The sequence below is a fragment of the Entelurus aequoreus genome, linkage group LG21, assembly GCF_033978785.1.
Source record: "Entelurus aequoreus isolate RoL-2023_Sb linkage group LG21, RoL_Eaeq_v1.1, whole genome shotgun sequence".
In the NCBI taxonomy this organism is placed as follows: domain Eukaryota; kingdom Metazoa; phylum Chordata; class Actinopteri; order Syngnathiformes; family Syngnathidae; genus Entelurus; species Entelurus aequoreus.
The window spans coordinates 48,298,101-48,313,426 of record NC_084751.1 but is presented as its reverse complement, the minus strand read 5'-3'; the positions used below and the strand labels follow the sequence as shown (position 1 = coordinate 48,313,426).

Below are 15,326 nucleotides of genomic sequence, written 5' to 3'. Positions count from 1 at the left end.
AGTTCGATGCTTTGTCCCTCTGCCCTTTTTAAGCTAATGTAGCATACTAGGAAGTTTCTTGATAAGTGCGTTTAAGCAACTTTGTTTTCCTTCCATATACAGGAGGTTGGGCCGAAAGTAATGTACCAGCATAAAGTCCGCTTATAGCGAGTGAGGAGGACTGAAACATTGTGTAGTAGAGCATTTGGGATTAAATAACCGTGACGTTTTTAATCACGGTTAATTATAAAACCGGTTAATCATTGCATCCCTACTTTCGCACCAAGTCATGACAAGGGGGGCCTTCATTGGAATTCAGACACATCAACATAACATAATAATACCGTACTATCTATAACTATCACTGCTAAAAAAACACTACCATTGGGGCATGGCAAAATGCATAAAAATGTTACGAATATTTTCTTGATACACAAGTAAATAGACATAAATCGAGTTAGACGTCTGTTTAACCCATTATTGGTACTGTTGGTACTGCTGACATATAGATCTTTGACTAGCTATTTTACTGTAAGTCTACAATAACAGCAGATTCTCATGAATATACAAAAGAGTAATTGTGTAGAGAAAAGTCTAGCCCACTAGTCCTTAGCTCTGTGGAAATGTAGCTCCTAAAACAATTGAGTTGAATAGCCCTGGCCTTTTGTCTCTCCTACACAAACATGGATATCGCTACTCTGGATAGTAATAACTCAACCTAAGCGGATAAAACATGCTACCTGTCTTGAGTCTAGCTAATCCGAACTAATTAATGAATAAATTGACACATAACTTCACAGTAGTCGGCCACGTGTCCTAAAGCCACAACTCAACAGGCTTGCAGGACAAAATATAGAAGTTGTGAAACCGAGAACTCGCTTCTTCATTCATTTCACACAGGTTGGCATTGAAAGAGCGAAGTGAAACCAGGGTGGAGGAAACCAAAACCCAGCATGTGAAGCCAACCAACTTTCACCAACTTCTGCTACTTGATAGTTTTAGTAAGGAGAGCTTGCCTGAAATTCTTGAAATTTACTTTTTCTTCTAAAAACCATGCTGCTTGGCCAATAAACTCCCTGGACAAAATCCTGCAAAACATACAGTGGAACTGCTTAACAATCAGGCGTTGCACCAAAGTCTTCTGGAAAAATGCACTTCAAACATTGAGCACAAATCTATGCTTCTAACTCTGCAGGAAGAGTTAGACTTCTCTGTTCCAGCATGGCTGCACAACAAAGCTCCATACAGACATGCTTGGATGGGTTTGGTGTGTAAGAACTTGACCTTAAGTCCTTTGTGATGAGATTGTGAGCAATCATCGATCACCTTAGACCAGAATTCACATTTGTTGGACAATCTGTGACGCTGTTACTTCATTGTTCTTATATTCTTCATTGTACTGTTTGTGATATTTATGCGTTTTAGACATCAATAGTATTTGATTATTTCAAGAACAGTGGTTTGTATCCTAGATGCTTTACTGATTTATATTTGCCAAATTTCAGTCAACTAACTATGCAAGTGCTGTATTTAGTGCATCCTTATGTGATAAAACAGTTTTTACAAGTCATTTTTTTGACAGTGTGGACTTCAGAGGTCCCGAGGATTAGGTACACAAGCCACATCACATGAGCAGGCAAAACACTATCTTGATCAAAACCATGTCAAGCGAGTCCCAACGGAAGCATGTGATCAATGTCAATCACTTTGTTGAGGTTCAGCTGTAAATGGAGATTGTAGTAGCCCGTTTGTCAAACATAGAGTTTTAAACTTCATAGACGGTCACAAAATGATGTGCATCTGCCCACTCATCGATTGATACAAATTGTAAAAGAGCTGCTTTTAGCAGCATTTATGTCGTCATTATTGTGCGCATGCCAAGATTACATGAACATATTATTTTGTCCTACCTATGAGAATCAGATTTTTAAAATGTTGCTGATAAAAGTGTGAACTTGTGATGTAGAGTTTGTTCCCCCCTGTTTGGTGGTATTAAATATGTATCAGTGCACAGCTGAAATGGCTGCATGGAGCTTTAATATACTTTAACACTATTGCCTTTAGAATTTGTGACTAATCACACATTTGTGGGCGAGGTGTACAGTCAGGAGGAAGCAGGTATAAATGTCTGTTAGAACTCAAAATGATGTTGGAGGAAGTGTGTGAAAGAACACAAGCACAAGTGGGATGCTTATTATTAGTATGAGTTTAAATGCTTCTAACGCATGCATTAAATGGTGGTTGTGTATTTTACTTAAGACAGCAGACATCTCGATTTAATCTGGTGGTACTTACCGGCTATAGTCAGTAATCAGTCCATTGTCATTATAGCTAGATAAAGAATCAAGCACCAAATTGCTCTGTGTGGAGACACTTGTATTCATTTAAAGTCCTACTGAAAGCCACTACTAGCGACCACGCAGTCTGATAGTTTATATATCAATGATGAAATCTTAACATTGCAACACATGCCAATACAGCTGGGTTAACTTATAAAGTGCAATTTTAAATTTCCCGCTAAACTTCCGGTTGGAAACATCTATGTATGATGACGTATGCGCGTGACGTCACGACGGCAACGGAAGTATTCGTACCCAATGTGTCACCATACAAACTGCTCTGTTTTCATCGAACAATTCCACAGTATTCTGGACATCTGTGTTGGTGAATCTTTTGCAATTTGTTTAATGAACAATAGAGATTGCAAAGAAGAAAGTTGTAGGTGGGATCGGTGTATTAGCGGCTGGCTGTAGCAACACAACCAAGAGGACTTACTTGGATAGCAGACATCTGTGATCGGGTGAAGTCCTTCGTCGCGCCGTCGATCACTGGAACGCAGGTGAGCACGGGTGTTGATGAGCAGATGAGGGCTGGCTGGCGTAGGTGGAGCGCTAATGTTTTTATCATAGCTCTGTGAGGTCTGGTTGCTAAGTTGCTAAGGTAGCTTCAGCGTCGTTAGCAACAGCATTGTTAAGCTTTGCCAGGCTGAGAATTATTAACCGTGTAGTTACATGTCCATGGTTTAATAGTATTGTTGATCTTCTGTCTATCCTTCCAGTCAGGGATTTATTTATTTTGTTTCTGTCTGCATTTGAGCCAGATGCTATCACGTTAGCTCAGTAGCTAAAGAGCTTCGCTGATGTATTGTCGTGGAGATAAAAGTCACTGTGAATGTCCATTTCGCGTTCTCGACTCTCATTTTCAAGAGGATATAGTATCCGAGGTGGTTTAAAATACAAATCCGTGATCCACAATAGAAAAAGGAGAGTGTGTGGAATCCAATGAGACCTTGTACCTAAGTTACGGTCAGAGCAAAAAAAGATACACCCTGCACTGCCTCTCTAGTTATTCACTCTAATGTTCCTCATCCACAAATCTTTCATCCTCGCTCAAATTAATGGGGTAATCGTCGCTTTCTCGGTCCGAATCTCTCTCGCTCCATTGTAAACAACGGGGAATTGTGAGGAATCCTTCCTCCTGTGACGTCACACTACTTCCGGTGTAGGCAAGGCTTTTTTTTATCAGCGACCAAAAGTTGCGAACTTTATCGTCGTCGTTCTATACTAAATCCTTTCAGCAAAAATATGGCAATATCGCGAAATGATCAAGTGTGACACATAGAATGGATCTGCTATCCCCGTTTAAATAAAAAAAATTAATTCCAGTAGGCCTTTAATAGAGACAAGCCCAATGCAGATTCCCATTACAGATTTTGAAATTGCTGTTACTGATCGGTCACATGCTCCTTGAAGAAAATATCTTGTAACCAAAGAGGGAATGTTTCGATTAGTCTAGATGTGTGTGTGTAGGGGTGTTTGTTGTTCATAAACAAGCCATATGCAACCCTTAAAAGGGAACTGCACTTTTTTGGGGAATTTTGCGTATCTTTCACAATCATCATGACAATGCAGTTTTATTTTTAATGCATTCTAACTCGTAAATAAAAGTCACCTTACAATGGAACCAAGAGAAAGTCCTCTATTCCGCCCATAAAACACAATAAATAACCATCCAAAAATCGCCAACAATACTCATTTACATTTCGTGACTTGAATATTAACCAGGTATTAGTGGTGTTGTTATCATAAGCGCTAACACAGACAAACTAGCTCAGAAGCTTGTGTGCCTATTTTGACACGATGGACTTAGTTAGCTGCTTTCTTGCTTGTGGAAGTTTATTCTCGATCATAAATCATGCCTCTCACCTGGGTAGTAGAAGGATGAGGACGTGTTCCAACGATTTGATCAACTTTGACATCCAATTTAGAGCCGCAAATGTCGGGAAGGACAGGAAAAGACGCTTGGTCCCCCCCTAACAACATTCTGTCAGTCGGCATCCTAATGACAGCAAACATTGTCCAGTAAGTGATGTTTTATTATGTGTGTTGGTTCTCATGAAGTCTGCAGTGAGTAGTTATCAGTGCCATCCATCCACCCATCCATCCCTCTAGGGTTTGCGGGGGTGCTGGAGCCTATCCCAGCTGCTTGGGGCGGAAGGCGGGGTGCACCCTGGACAAGTTGCCACCTCCTAGCAGGGCCAACACAGATAGACAACCATTCACTTTCACACACTTGGGACAATTTAGTGATGATGTTGGGGGAAAAAAGCGAACTTTGTGATGTTTTTGAAATTAAATGTGTCCTTTACTACAAAACATATATACTTGCAGCATGTATATACAACCTTAATGGAGTTATTTGGATGTTTTATAAGGGTGTAATCGGCAGAATAGAGCGACTCCCATAGGCTACATTGTAAGCGGACTTTTGATTGCATGTATTTACTATTTAGAATGCATTAAAATAAGAAACATATGTGTTCTTGTCTTACATAATGAGTGTGAATAAATGGGCAAAATTGGAAAAAAAAAAGTGCAGTTCCCCTTTAAACACAATTGTTTTGTCTTCTTGACACCTTTTGAATTGTCATTTGCATTTATGTATGTACTCATTTCTGGAATGTTCAAAACCCAGCCCACATATTTATTTAGAAGCAGGGGTTTTATCCTGCCAATTTGGATACCAATGAGATTAACTGTACATTTTTAAATGTGATTCTGTTGAGTGCTTGACAGTGAGACTATATCAACACATCCATTGTACATTGCAAACAATTATTTGAACAGAACAAAGTCAACAGTACCCTGAACAAAAGCAAAAACCACTATCTACTTCTCATTTAAATCTTTTGGTTTTTGCCCTCAAAGTCTTCCTCTGTCCAGAAAATTATTCCCAGAGTTTGTAAACATTAAAAAAAAGGACAAAAACAACTTTTTGTGGAAAGAAATTGTGATCTAATCACTCTGGTAATATTCATATACCGATGCGACCTGGGTATCGAGACTACAGAAATAAGGATTGATCTGCCCTTCCTTTGGTGCTCATGGTTATTATATCCTCTCTCCTGACTTTTTAAATCTATCTATCGCTGTAATTTGTTTCCATCCAGACTTCTTAGTTTACTAAGCACTTATTTATTGAGTTGTTTCAATCTGGTTTAGTTGCTAGTTTAGGGATTGTCTGTTCCTTTGTCTGCTTAGTCTTACTCGTGTTTAGCCTTTTCCTCCAATGATTGTGATACTAGTAAGAAATGCAGTTTATTTGCCAAAATTGAGGATTATTAACTTGGAGAAGGCGCTCTACTCTGTTTATGGAAATACACGTTTAGCTGCTGTCAGCCGAGGCACTAAAAATAAATCCAGTGTCAGAGGGAATTGTCTTTTTGTGATTTGCGTCGAAAGGCATTAGTCGTCATTGGCCGATCACGTACTCTTTCTCATAAATCGGCTAATACTGATGGATTGGCGCGTCCCAATAAAAAAATATACTGTAGCAATATATTAAGAATAATGCACATTGTATGAACTTATGTGCAACGAGCGTGAGCTTATGCCACGTTCAACCCTGAAAACAAGTAATGGATATCTTTCTTAATGGGCCGCAATGTTTGCTTGAATACAAATACAGCACTACGACTAATTTGAACAAGTTGTCCAGTGGTCAAAACAATTTCATTACAACACCTGCAGTTTTTAGACAATAATTTTACTTTCTTGTCACCATTTGTCCTCATTTAAATGTTTTCAAAGAAAACCTACTCTACAATGCTTATTGCACACATCATTTTTCAAATTGTCACACCTCCGTCCCTTCTTTTAGTACTAAGCATGTGGGAGGTCAGCTGTTTACATTAATGTTTGTGCTTTCATCCTGCTTATTTTCAATACAACATCTCACATTTACTGTCTGTTGGATTTTATTTTTGTCATTTTTTGCTCATGCCCTATATGTTTTTGTGTCTTGTGTGCATGTGTGTGTTCTGTGTGTCTGTAGCAATTGCTCAGATCTATGGGGTCTTGGCTCAGGCCACATGATAGAACAGTGGGACTCTGCAGGCATGTACGGATACCATGACCACAACAGGTGAATACACTCACATGTACACACACATGCAATGGCTTCAATGCCACCTTGTCTGTAAAGTGTTTCACTCATTCTGACCATTAGGATGTGATTAACCCAATAGAACGACTGTACTGAGTGTATTGTAGTCGTGTTCATTCATATAATGCAACCATTGGTGCTGAATTTCCCCCAGGGATCAATAAAGTACTTTCTATTCTATAACCAATCTGCTACACAAACAAATTAGTATTGTTTATAGTTATTTTTCCACTTATTTATGGTGATTGCTATATCAACACAATATTTAAACTAGTTCCTTATTTCTCTATTAAATACAATTGTTTAAGTAAAATACAAGTCAATAGTACCTAATAACTGAACAAAAGCAAAAACTACTCATTTAAATATGTGTCTAGGGAATTTATTCCCTGAGTTTATAAACAAGAACAAAAAAAAGAGATTTATAAAAGAAAAATATTGCCTTAATCCATTCCTACTAAGCACTCTAGTATGGATCTTATACTGGTACTACCCGTATCCACCACCAATTTCTGGATGGATCCGCCCTCCTACGTGTCGTGTACTGATGGCGACAATGCTGACACACCAGCAGTTGCGGTTATATTATGCTCTCTCTAGACTTTTAATTAATTTATAAACTGTTACTTTTTGTTGCAACTTATTTATCTGCATTCTTAAAATTTACTCAGTACCCATTAATTGGTGGTGTTTAAAGCCAGCTTAGCAATTAGCATGTCTGCTCCTGGCTTGCTCTCTGTGGGTAACAAGTTTAGCCCCGTCATCCAGTGATATGGTACTTGATAGTGATAATTAAGATACTAAGAAATGCAGTTTATTTTCTGTAATGGAGGTGATTATAATTACCGTAATTTCCGGACTATAAGCCGCACCTGACTATAAGCCGCACCAGCTAAATTTAGGGGAAAATACAGATTGCTCCATATACAAGCCGCACCCGACTATAAGCCGCAGGGTTTTGATGTGTAATTAGCGTAGTATATAGGGGTTCCTGCTACCACGGAGGGGATTGTCGGGACAGAGATGACTGTTTGGGAACGCAAAGCGTCCCATTTATTAACAATAAATCTTTCAATCATTCAATCAAACTTTCACATCTTTGACATGGCGAACAGCATTCGTGCAGAGTACAAATAATACAACGGTGCAAAGTATTACAAAGTGCTCGCCTGTACGTTATCAAAATAACCAGCCTACCGGTATATGAAAAGTCAGTCTTTAATCATTGTGTCATCGTCTTCCTCCTGCGTACTAAAACCACCAAAATCCTCTTCGTCGGTGTCGGAGAAGAACAGGCCGTAAATAAGCCGCACCCTTCTATAAGCCGCAGGGACCAGAACGAGGGGAAAAAGTAGCGGCTTATAGTCCGGAAATTACGCACATATTTAGCTGTTAGCCGCTCACATACAGTCGTGGTCAAACGTTTACATACACGTGTAAAGAACATCATGTCATGGCTGTCTTGAATTTCCAATAATTTCTGCAACTCTTATTTTTTTGTGATGTAGTGCTTGGAGCACATACTTGTTGGTCACAAAAAACATTCATGAAGTTTGCTTCTTTTATGAATTTATTATGGGTCTACTGAAAATGTGAGGGTCAAAAGTATACATACAGCAATGTTAATATTTGCTTACATGTCCCTTGGCAAGTTTACCTGCAATAAGGCGCTTTTGGTAGCCATCCACAAGCTTTCTGGCAAGCTTCTGCAACCTAAAATCATCAATCAATCAATCAATCAATGTTTATTTATATAGCCCTAAATCACAAGTGTCTCAAAGGGCTGTACAAGCCACAACGACATCCTTGGTACAGAGCCCACATACGGGCAAGGAAAACTCACCCCAGTGGGACGTCAATGTGAATGACTATGAGAAACCTTGGAGAGGACCGCATATGTGGGTAACCCCCCCCCCTCTAGGGGAGACCGAAAGTAATGGATGTCGAGTGGGTCTGACATAATATTGTGAAATTAGAACCCTAGAAAATCATCAGCCCGGAGGTTGGGTCTTGGGCGCAGTTGGGTGTTCCAACAGGACAATGACCCCAAACACACCTCAAAAGTGGTAAAGGAATGGCTAAATCAGGCTACAATGAAGGTTTTAGAATGGCCTTCCCAAAGTCCTGACTTAAACGTGTGGACAATGCTGAAGAAACAAGTCCATGTCAGAAAAGCAACACATTTAGCTGAACTGCACCAATTTTGTCAAGAGGAGTGGTCAAAAATTCAAGCAGAAGCTTTCATCTGACCACAGAACTTTCCTCCAGAAGGTCTTATCTTTGTCCATGTGATGTCAGATTTGCTCACATTTTCAGTAGACTCATAAATTCATAAAAGAAGGAAACTTCATGAATGTTTGTTGTGACCAACAAGTATGTGCTCCAATCACTACATCATAAAAAAATAAGAGTTGTAGAAATGATCGGAAACTAAAGACAGCCATGACATGATGTTCTTTACAAGTGTATGTACACTTTTGACCACAACTGTACTTTTTCACGAAAATCGACCGATACCAATCGGTGGCCGATCAATCGGCACACCCCTACGTGTAATATATGTGTACTGTGAATCATATTTATTTTCTTACCTGGCACTAAATGAATCCAGTAAAATAGAAAATGAGTTCCACAGTGAATACCGTGGTGTGTTCAATGCTATAAGTGTTCTTTTTAGGTAATGCTGTGTTATACCTTGTTTCGCAAGTGATAGCCGTCCTCTTTCAAATGTAATCAGGTCACTGGATGGCCGTCTTCAGGTGTCCCATCGTAAGGGCCTGCCACATGTCATCTACTGTCGCTTGTGGCGATGGCCAGATCTTCACAGCCACCATGAGCTGCGAGCCATTGACAACTGCCAGTTTGCCTTCAACCTCAAGAAGGATGAAGTGTGCGTCAACCCATACCATTACCAGAGGGTGGAGACGCCGGGTAAGAAACTCTTTTTGAAGTAGATTTGTCGCAAAATCTCATCAGGGTGCCATCAAAGTTCAATCTGGGCCTCTTTTGTCTTCAGTGCTGCCCCCAGTGTTGGTGCCACGCCACACAGAGATTTTGACTGAGCTTCCACCTTTAGATGACTTTACCAATTCAATCCCTGAAAACACCAATTTCCCTGCCGGCATAGATCCTCCAAACAACTACATACCAGGTCTGTATGCAGGACCACAAGATGCTAAACCTTCATAATGTTACAATGTGATTGTAATGTGTCACATAGTCCCTAAAGAAACTCAAATATTACAAAATGTATATGCGTTGCATACCTTTATTTCTACCCTTTGACACTAGGTTTGGCAAAAGTGTGAACACAGAGTATGTTCCACTTCTTCAGCCACTGTACTTTGACTTTATATATACAAAAGGTTTGAATTGCTTAACCAACTACCGTAGTAGAAGTATTGGATGACTGTTATGAACCAGTACTACATCTCAGCAGGAACATTTGTTGTTGTTGTCTGCCATTCAAGTAAGCATAATTCATGTATTATTTTCTAATGCAGAGACTCCCCCGCCTGGCTACATCAGTGAGGATGGCGAGGCTAGTGACCAGCAGATGAATCAAAGTATGGAATCAGGTAAATTTGTCTTTTTTTTAATGTCACGTCTACTTGCTAGGTTGGACTTTAGCAGTAGTTGCAGCTAAGTGGTAGACTTCAGATGATACATTGACGTCTCTTTCAAATACATACAGTACATATTGCCTTGTCTGTGCTAGGTTCACCAGCAGAACTGTCACCCAACACCTTGTCACCAGTCAGTCACGGCCTGGGTAAGTCTGCTTTCTGCCTTCCGTTCTATAAAGCACTTGCCGTTTTTGAATTTCGATAGATCCATATGAGGTAATTAATTGAACTGGCTCCATTTCACAGGACGTTGAATTGGAATTACAGGAAGTTGAACTAAATGTATTGCAATTCAGATAAATTCCTGAGTGAATTATGTAAACCCACTACAATATCAAAAAATAAGATCTAAACACAATTTGTTGAATGCTGGCTTTAGCCACAAGTACTCGCTGTTCCTGGAGCCTGAACGCCACACTGAATTGCAAGACAATGAGGCGACAAACTCGCTAGTTAGCCTAGTCGGTAGCGATGTAACGGTCCCAACTCTTACGATAGGATATTATCAGGGTATTAAGGCCACAGTACGATATATAAAAGGCTTTAAAATGTTACACTGTGTAAAATTGTGGCAGTTATGTTTAGGATAAGCACACTTAATGTAATTGAACACAAACAAAGCTAAAATGTTCTAATCATATTTATTACTACAAATGTAAATTTTAAGTGCAAATAATTGTGCGGGGACATCCTCTGTTTCAAGCAAATATTTAAAAAAAACTACAGTTGAGTGTCTTTGTAAACATCCACTGTAAAACAAAGTTATTTTACTTTCTGACAAGCAGTGTCCTTCACAGTGGACATGTTCATATCAGTCTGGAAAATGTTGTTTCTCAGAAAAGTTAACGAGCAATTTAACTTTCATTGATGTAAATACTTCAACTGATGTTTGGCTTCGCTGGCTAAAAGATATCTTTTCTGGATGACATTTTATGAGGAGGCAACTTTAAATCCTGGTTGCACAGAGACCGTAATAAGTGCATCACAAAGAAGAGTGTGTACATTATACTTGGATAAAGTGAATTATTCTGGGAATTTAAGTGTTTTTCCATCATTTTAAAAATAGTAACAACAATTGACTTGTATTTTTGTATGTACAAAATTGGCTAGCATGCTAACACTTAGCATGCTGGGTTAGGCTTAAGTTAGTGCCTAAGAGTATCTATAACTTAGCATGTTGGCCAATTTTGTTGGCATAAAGCTAACAGTTAGCGTCGTAACACCTAGCATGATAGCAGTAAGTACAGAGAGTGCTAAATGTCCTGAACTAATTGAGCATTTTGACTTTGGAATAGTTTGACAAAGGTAGGAGTTGTTGATTCTGGTATAACAAAAGTATCAATTAGAATTTCAAAACCGTATACCTTTTTCAATTCCAACTGGAACTGACAAATCTACTTTGTGTTTGCAACCTCCATTCAAATTTAATTCACATTCTCAATTCAATTTACAATTTTGCACTAGTCTGGTAAGCAATTTGAAGTTTTTATTTGGGAGCTGTTTAGTTGCAGTGATAGAACAACTACCATGTCACTGTATTTTTTCTCTCATCTCTCATATACATTTACATTTCAGATTAGAAATGGCAGCCATTAATTATTTGTTTACATTGGAGTTTAAATGTCACCATTTTCAAAACAAAAGGTATTTATTGAAACCGATTTCCCCACCAGACCTTCAGCCTGTTACCTACAGTGAACCAGCTTTCTGGTGCTCTATAGCCTACTATGAGCTCAACCAGCGAGTTGGAGAAACCTTCCACGCGTCGCAGCCTTCTCTTACTGTGGATGGCTTCACTGACCCCTCCAACTCTGAACGTTTCTGCCTCGGACTACTCAGCAACGTCAACAGGAACGCGACTGTTGAAATGACAAGGAGGCATATAGGTATCTATTATGTAAACACACCTACCAGTCAAAGGCTGAGAAGATTTTCATTGGAATATGTTTTTAATGCTTATATATTTGCAATGCACCCTGCAGGTCGTGGCGTGAGGTTGTACTACATTGGAGGTGAGGTTTTCGCCGAGTGCCTCAGCGACAGTGCCATTTTTGTCCAGAGTCCCAACTGCAACCAACGATACGGCTGGCACCCCGCCACAGTCTGCAAGATACCTCCAGGTAATTACACCAGTTTTATTATAATTGTAGGAAATTCAAACCTCATATCAGGATGTATTTTTACTGGGCCACTGGGCCCAGGCAGGGCTCCTCCTCATTTTATTGTGTGGCTGTCATAAAAAAAAAAAAAATAACTAATTCATATTCACTCAAAATGACATTGATGACCAAATTAGAATAGAGTAAGTCAGTCTAAGTAGTATGTTGCTGCAGAATGTGAGAAACTAAACATGTCATATTGTGATTACTAGGGGTGTGACGGTACGTGTATTTGTATTGAACCGTTTCGGTACAGGGGTTGCGGTTCGGTTCGGAGGTGTACCGAACGAGTTTCCACACGAACATATTAAGTAGCCGCCTTCGCTTCCTTCTGCCTCTGTTTCTGTCAGTCCTCTACACAGCACCCAGCATTGTCCCACCCACACAACCATCTGATTGGTTACAAACAGAGCGGTAACAGCCAATCAGCAGTGAGTATTCAGAGCGCATGTGCAAGTGCTTAGCATTTAGCAGGTAAGCATCAGGCTGCGGACTCTCCCCAAATGATAATAAACACCTCCCAGTCAACTACTAGTAACATCACTATGAGCCCGTTGACCTTCTAGAAATATAAAAGGCAGCTCAGCTCGCTCGCAGTCCTGGCTTGAGGTGAAGGCTAACTCGCTTTTAGCGTAACGTTAGCTCATTTTGCTGTGTGTGTGTGTGTTACGGACAGCAAAGCCCTGTCTGACTGTTATTACACTTGACCTTTTTCTGTGTTGATTGAGCTGTGTTGAAGCAGCAAAAAAGGACATTATGTTAAATGAAGAGTTTCTGTCTCTGATAGTTGATATAATAATGTAAGTGCATCATTAAGCCTACATGAACTCCAAGGTGTTCAGGGATGAATAGTCTCTCCTATTGCTATTGTACTATTTTTTCAGCTATAGTTACATGAATCATTAGTAATGCAGCAGCCTAGTTTTGAATGGCAGGGTCCCTGCTATCACATGTTGATACAAATATAACATTTACATAATAAATCAACTACAGGCTTCCCAAATGCTGTAATAAATTAAGCATGAAACTTCAATGTTGCACTTTTTATATTTAGAAGAAAAGTTTTGTCCTTTTATTTAATCCGAGCAACAACTTGAGGCAGTTTAATGTTGATTAACGTGGGCAGAATTATTATAGTGTTCCCAATGTTAAAAGGATAAAGCCATTGTTTACAAATTTGGTAAATAAATAACCAAAAAATGTATATTTTCTTGTTTTCTTACTGTACCGAAAATGAACCGAACCGTGACCTCTAAACCGAGGTACGTTCCGAACCGCAATGTTTGTGTACCGTTACACCCCTAGTGATTACGTAATGAGCTCCTTCTACAAATGACACTCATATGAAAAATAAATCTCCTCAAGGAAGCGCAGCCAATGCTCTTCACAACATGACTTGTTTTTTTCTCTCAGCTGCTCACCCACACACGCTGACTAATTTGTATCCATGCAACTTTGAACATTTCATTCTTGGCCAAAGAGCAGCGTGAACCATGTTGTACACATTTGCGCATAAGGAACACGAGCATCACGTGCAGATGTCCGCTTGTGAATAATAGCCCTCATGTAACGCCCGCCAGTTTCACAGCACTTAAGCTTGTCACCATCAACATGTCTTTGGAGAACTATGTTGTGGAACAAACTGTCTTGTTTTGTTTTGCTTCAGAACACAATACAATGGAGACATTCCACACTGTTGAATTTTGTCAAGGCAATTTGTGTTCTTACAATGCATTCAACTCTCTTATCAAAGCATGTCACGCCACACAAGAGTTCAAAGATGTTTCTGTCCGTGCAAGTCAAATGAAGCCTCATCCCACATGTTCTGCATTTCTAGGCTGTAATCTGAAGATTTTTAATAACCAAGAGTTTGCTGCGCTGCTGGCCCAGTCTGTCAATCAGGGTTTTGAGGCAGTCTACCAGCTGACCAGGATGTGCACCATCAGGATGAGCTTTGTTAAAGGCTGGGGTGCTGAATACAGGTATGCCTCTTTGCACATCACCTTCTGGTCAAGAAGGAGTTGACTACAATCAGTTGAAAAAAACTTAGAATTTTGCGACTACTTTACAACACGTGTAACTTCAAAATTGGCCGATTTGTGGTGATTTTAATCTACATTTAAACTACATACACTACCGTTCAAAAGTTTGGGGTCACCCAAACAATTTTGTGGAATAGCCTTCATTTCTAAGAACAAGAATAGTCTGTCGAGTTTCAGATGAAAGTTCTCTTTTTCTGGCCATTTTAAGCGTTTAATTGACCCCACAAATGTGATGCTCCAGAAAGTCAATCTGCTCAAAGAAAGGTCAGTTTTGTAGCTTCTGTAACGAGCTAAACTGTTTTCAGATGTGTGAACATGATTGCACAAGGGTTTTCTAATCATCAATTAGCCTTCTGAGCCAATGAGCAAACACATTGTACCATTAGAACACTGGAGTGATAGTTTCTGGAAATGGGCCTCTATACACCTATGTAGATATTGCACCAAAAAGCAGACATTTGCAGCTAGAATAGTCATTTACCACATTAGCAATGTATAGAGTGTATTTCTTTAAAGTTAAGACTAGTTTAAAGTTATCTTCATTGAAAATAAGGACATTTCAATGTGACCCCAAACTTTTGAACGGTAGTGTACTTTTAGATAATATGTATTGGATTTAGTGTACGTTTATATAGCTGCAGCTAGGTGGCAGCAGTGCTCAATCTATTAATGAGGCTTCCTGGTTGACCCAGTTGAAGTAGTTAGCACACAGGAACAGAGCTAACGTAAGCCAAGAAATGGAGGTTTGTGACAGGAATAAAAAGAGAAAAAGGCATCTATTAAGATTGTAACTCACACAGTGCGTTGTACAGATACATGAATACATATTATCAAGTTGTTAATAGTAATTACATTAAGGGGTTTTGCAGTAAAAATCTGTCCCCCACAGGGCTCGTGACAGAAAATAATTGAGAAGCACTGGACTACAAGTTACATGGAGTTAGGAATTTAAGGCAGTAAGAATCAAGTGTTATAATAAGTGTTCTTCTCAAAGTTTATTTGTGATTTGATTTTACGATCATCAGTGGTCGACCATTGGTAGTGTTATGGTTCACACTGCAGTGTTCTAGACTCAC

The 15,326-nt window shown here is 39.4% G+C and overlaps 1 protein-coding gene across 1 annotated transcript in view; it reads left to right on the top strand.

The window, feature by feature from the left end:
- The window catches only part of LOC133638790 (mothers against decapentaplegic homolog 2-like), a 33,805-nt gene that overhangs the window by 10,502 nt on the left and 7,977 nt on the right, over nucleotides 1-15,326 (top strand). The window contains exons 3-10 of the mRNA XM_062031740.1: nucleotides 6,313-6,402; nucleotides 9,161-9,354; nucleotides 9,440-9,574; nucleotides 9,927-10,001; nucleotides 10,142-10,195; nucleotides 11,723-11,935; nucleotides 12,032-12,169; nucleotides 14,046-14,190. Of these exons, the coding sequence (XP_061887724.1) occupies nucleotides 6,313-6,402; nucleotides 9,161-9,354; nucleotides 9,440-9,574; nucleotides 9,927-10,001; nucleotides 10,142-10,195; nucleotides 11,723-11,935; nucleotides 12,032-12,169; nucleotides 14,046-14,190 (1,044 nt within the window). The remainder of the gene's footprint in view (nucleotides 1-6,312; nucleotides 6,403-9,160; nucleotides 9,355-9,439; nucleotides 9,575-9,926; nucleotides 10,002-10,141; nucleotides 10,196-11,722; nucleotides 11,936-12,031; nucleotides 12,170-14,045; nucleotides 14,191-15,326) is intronic.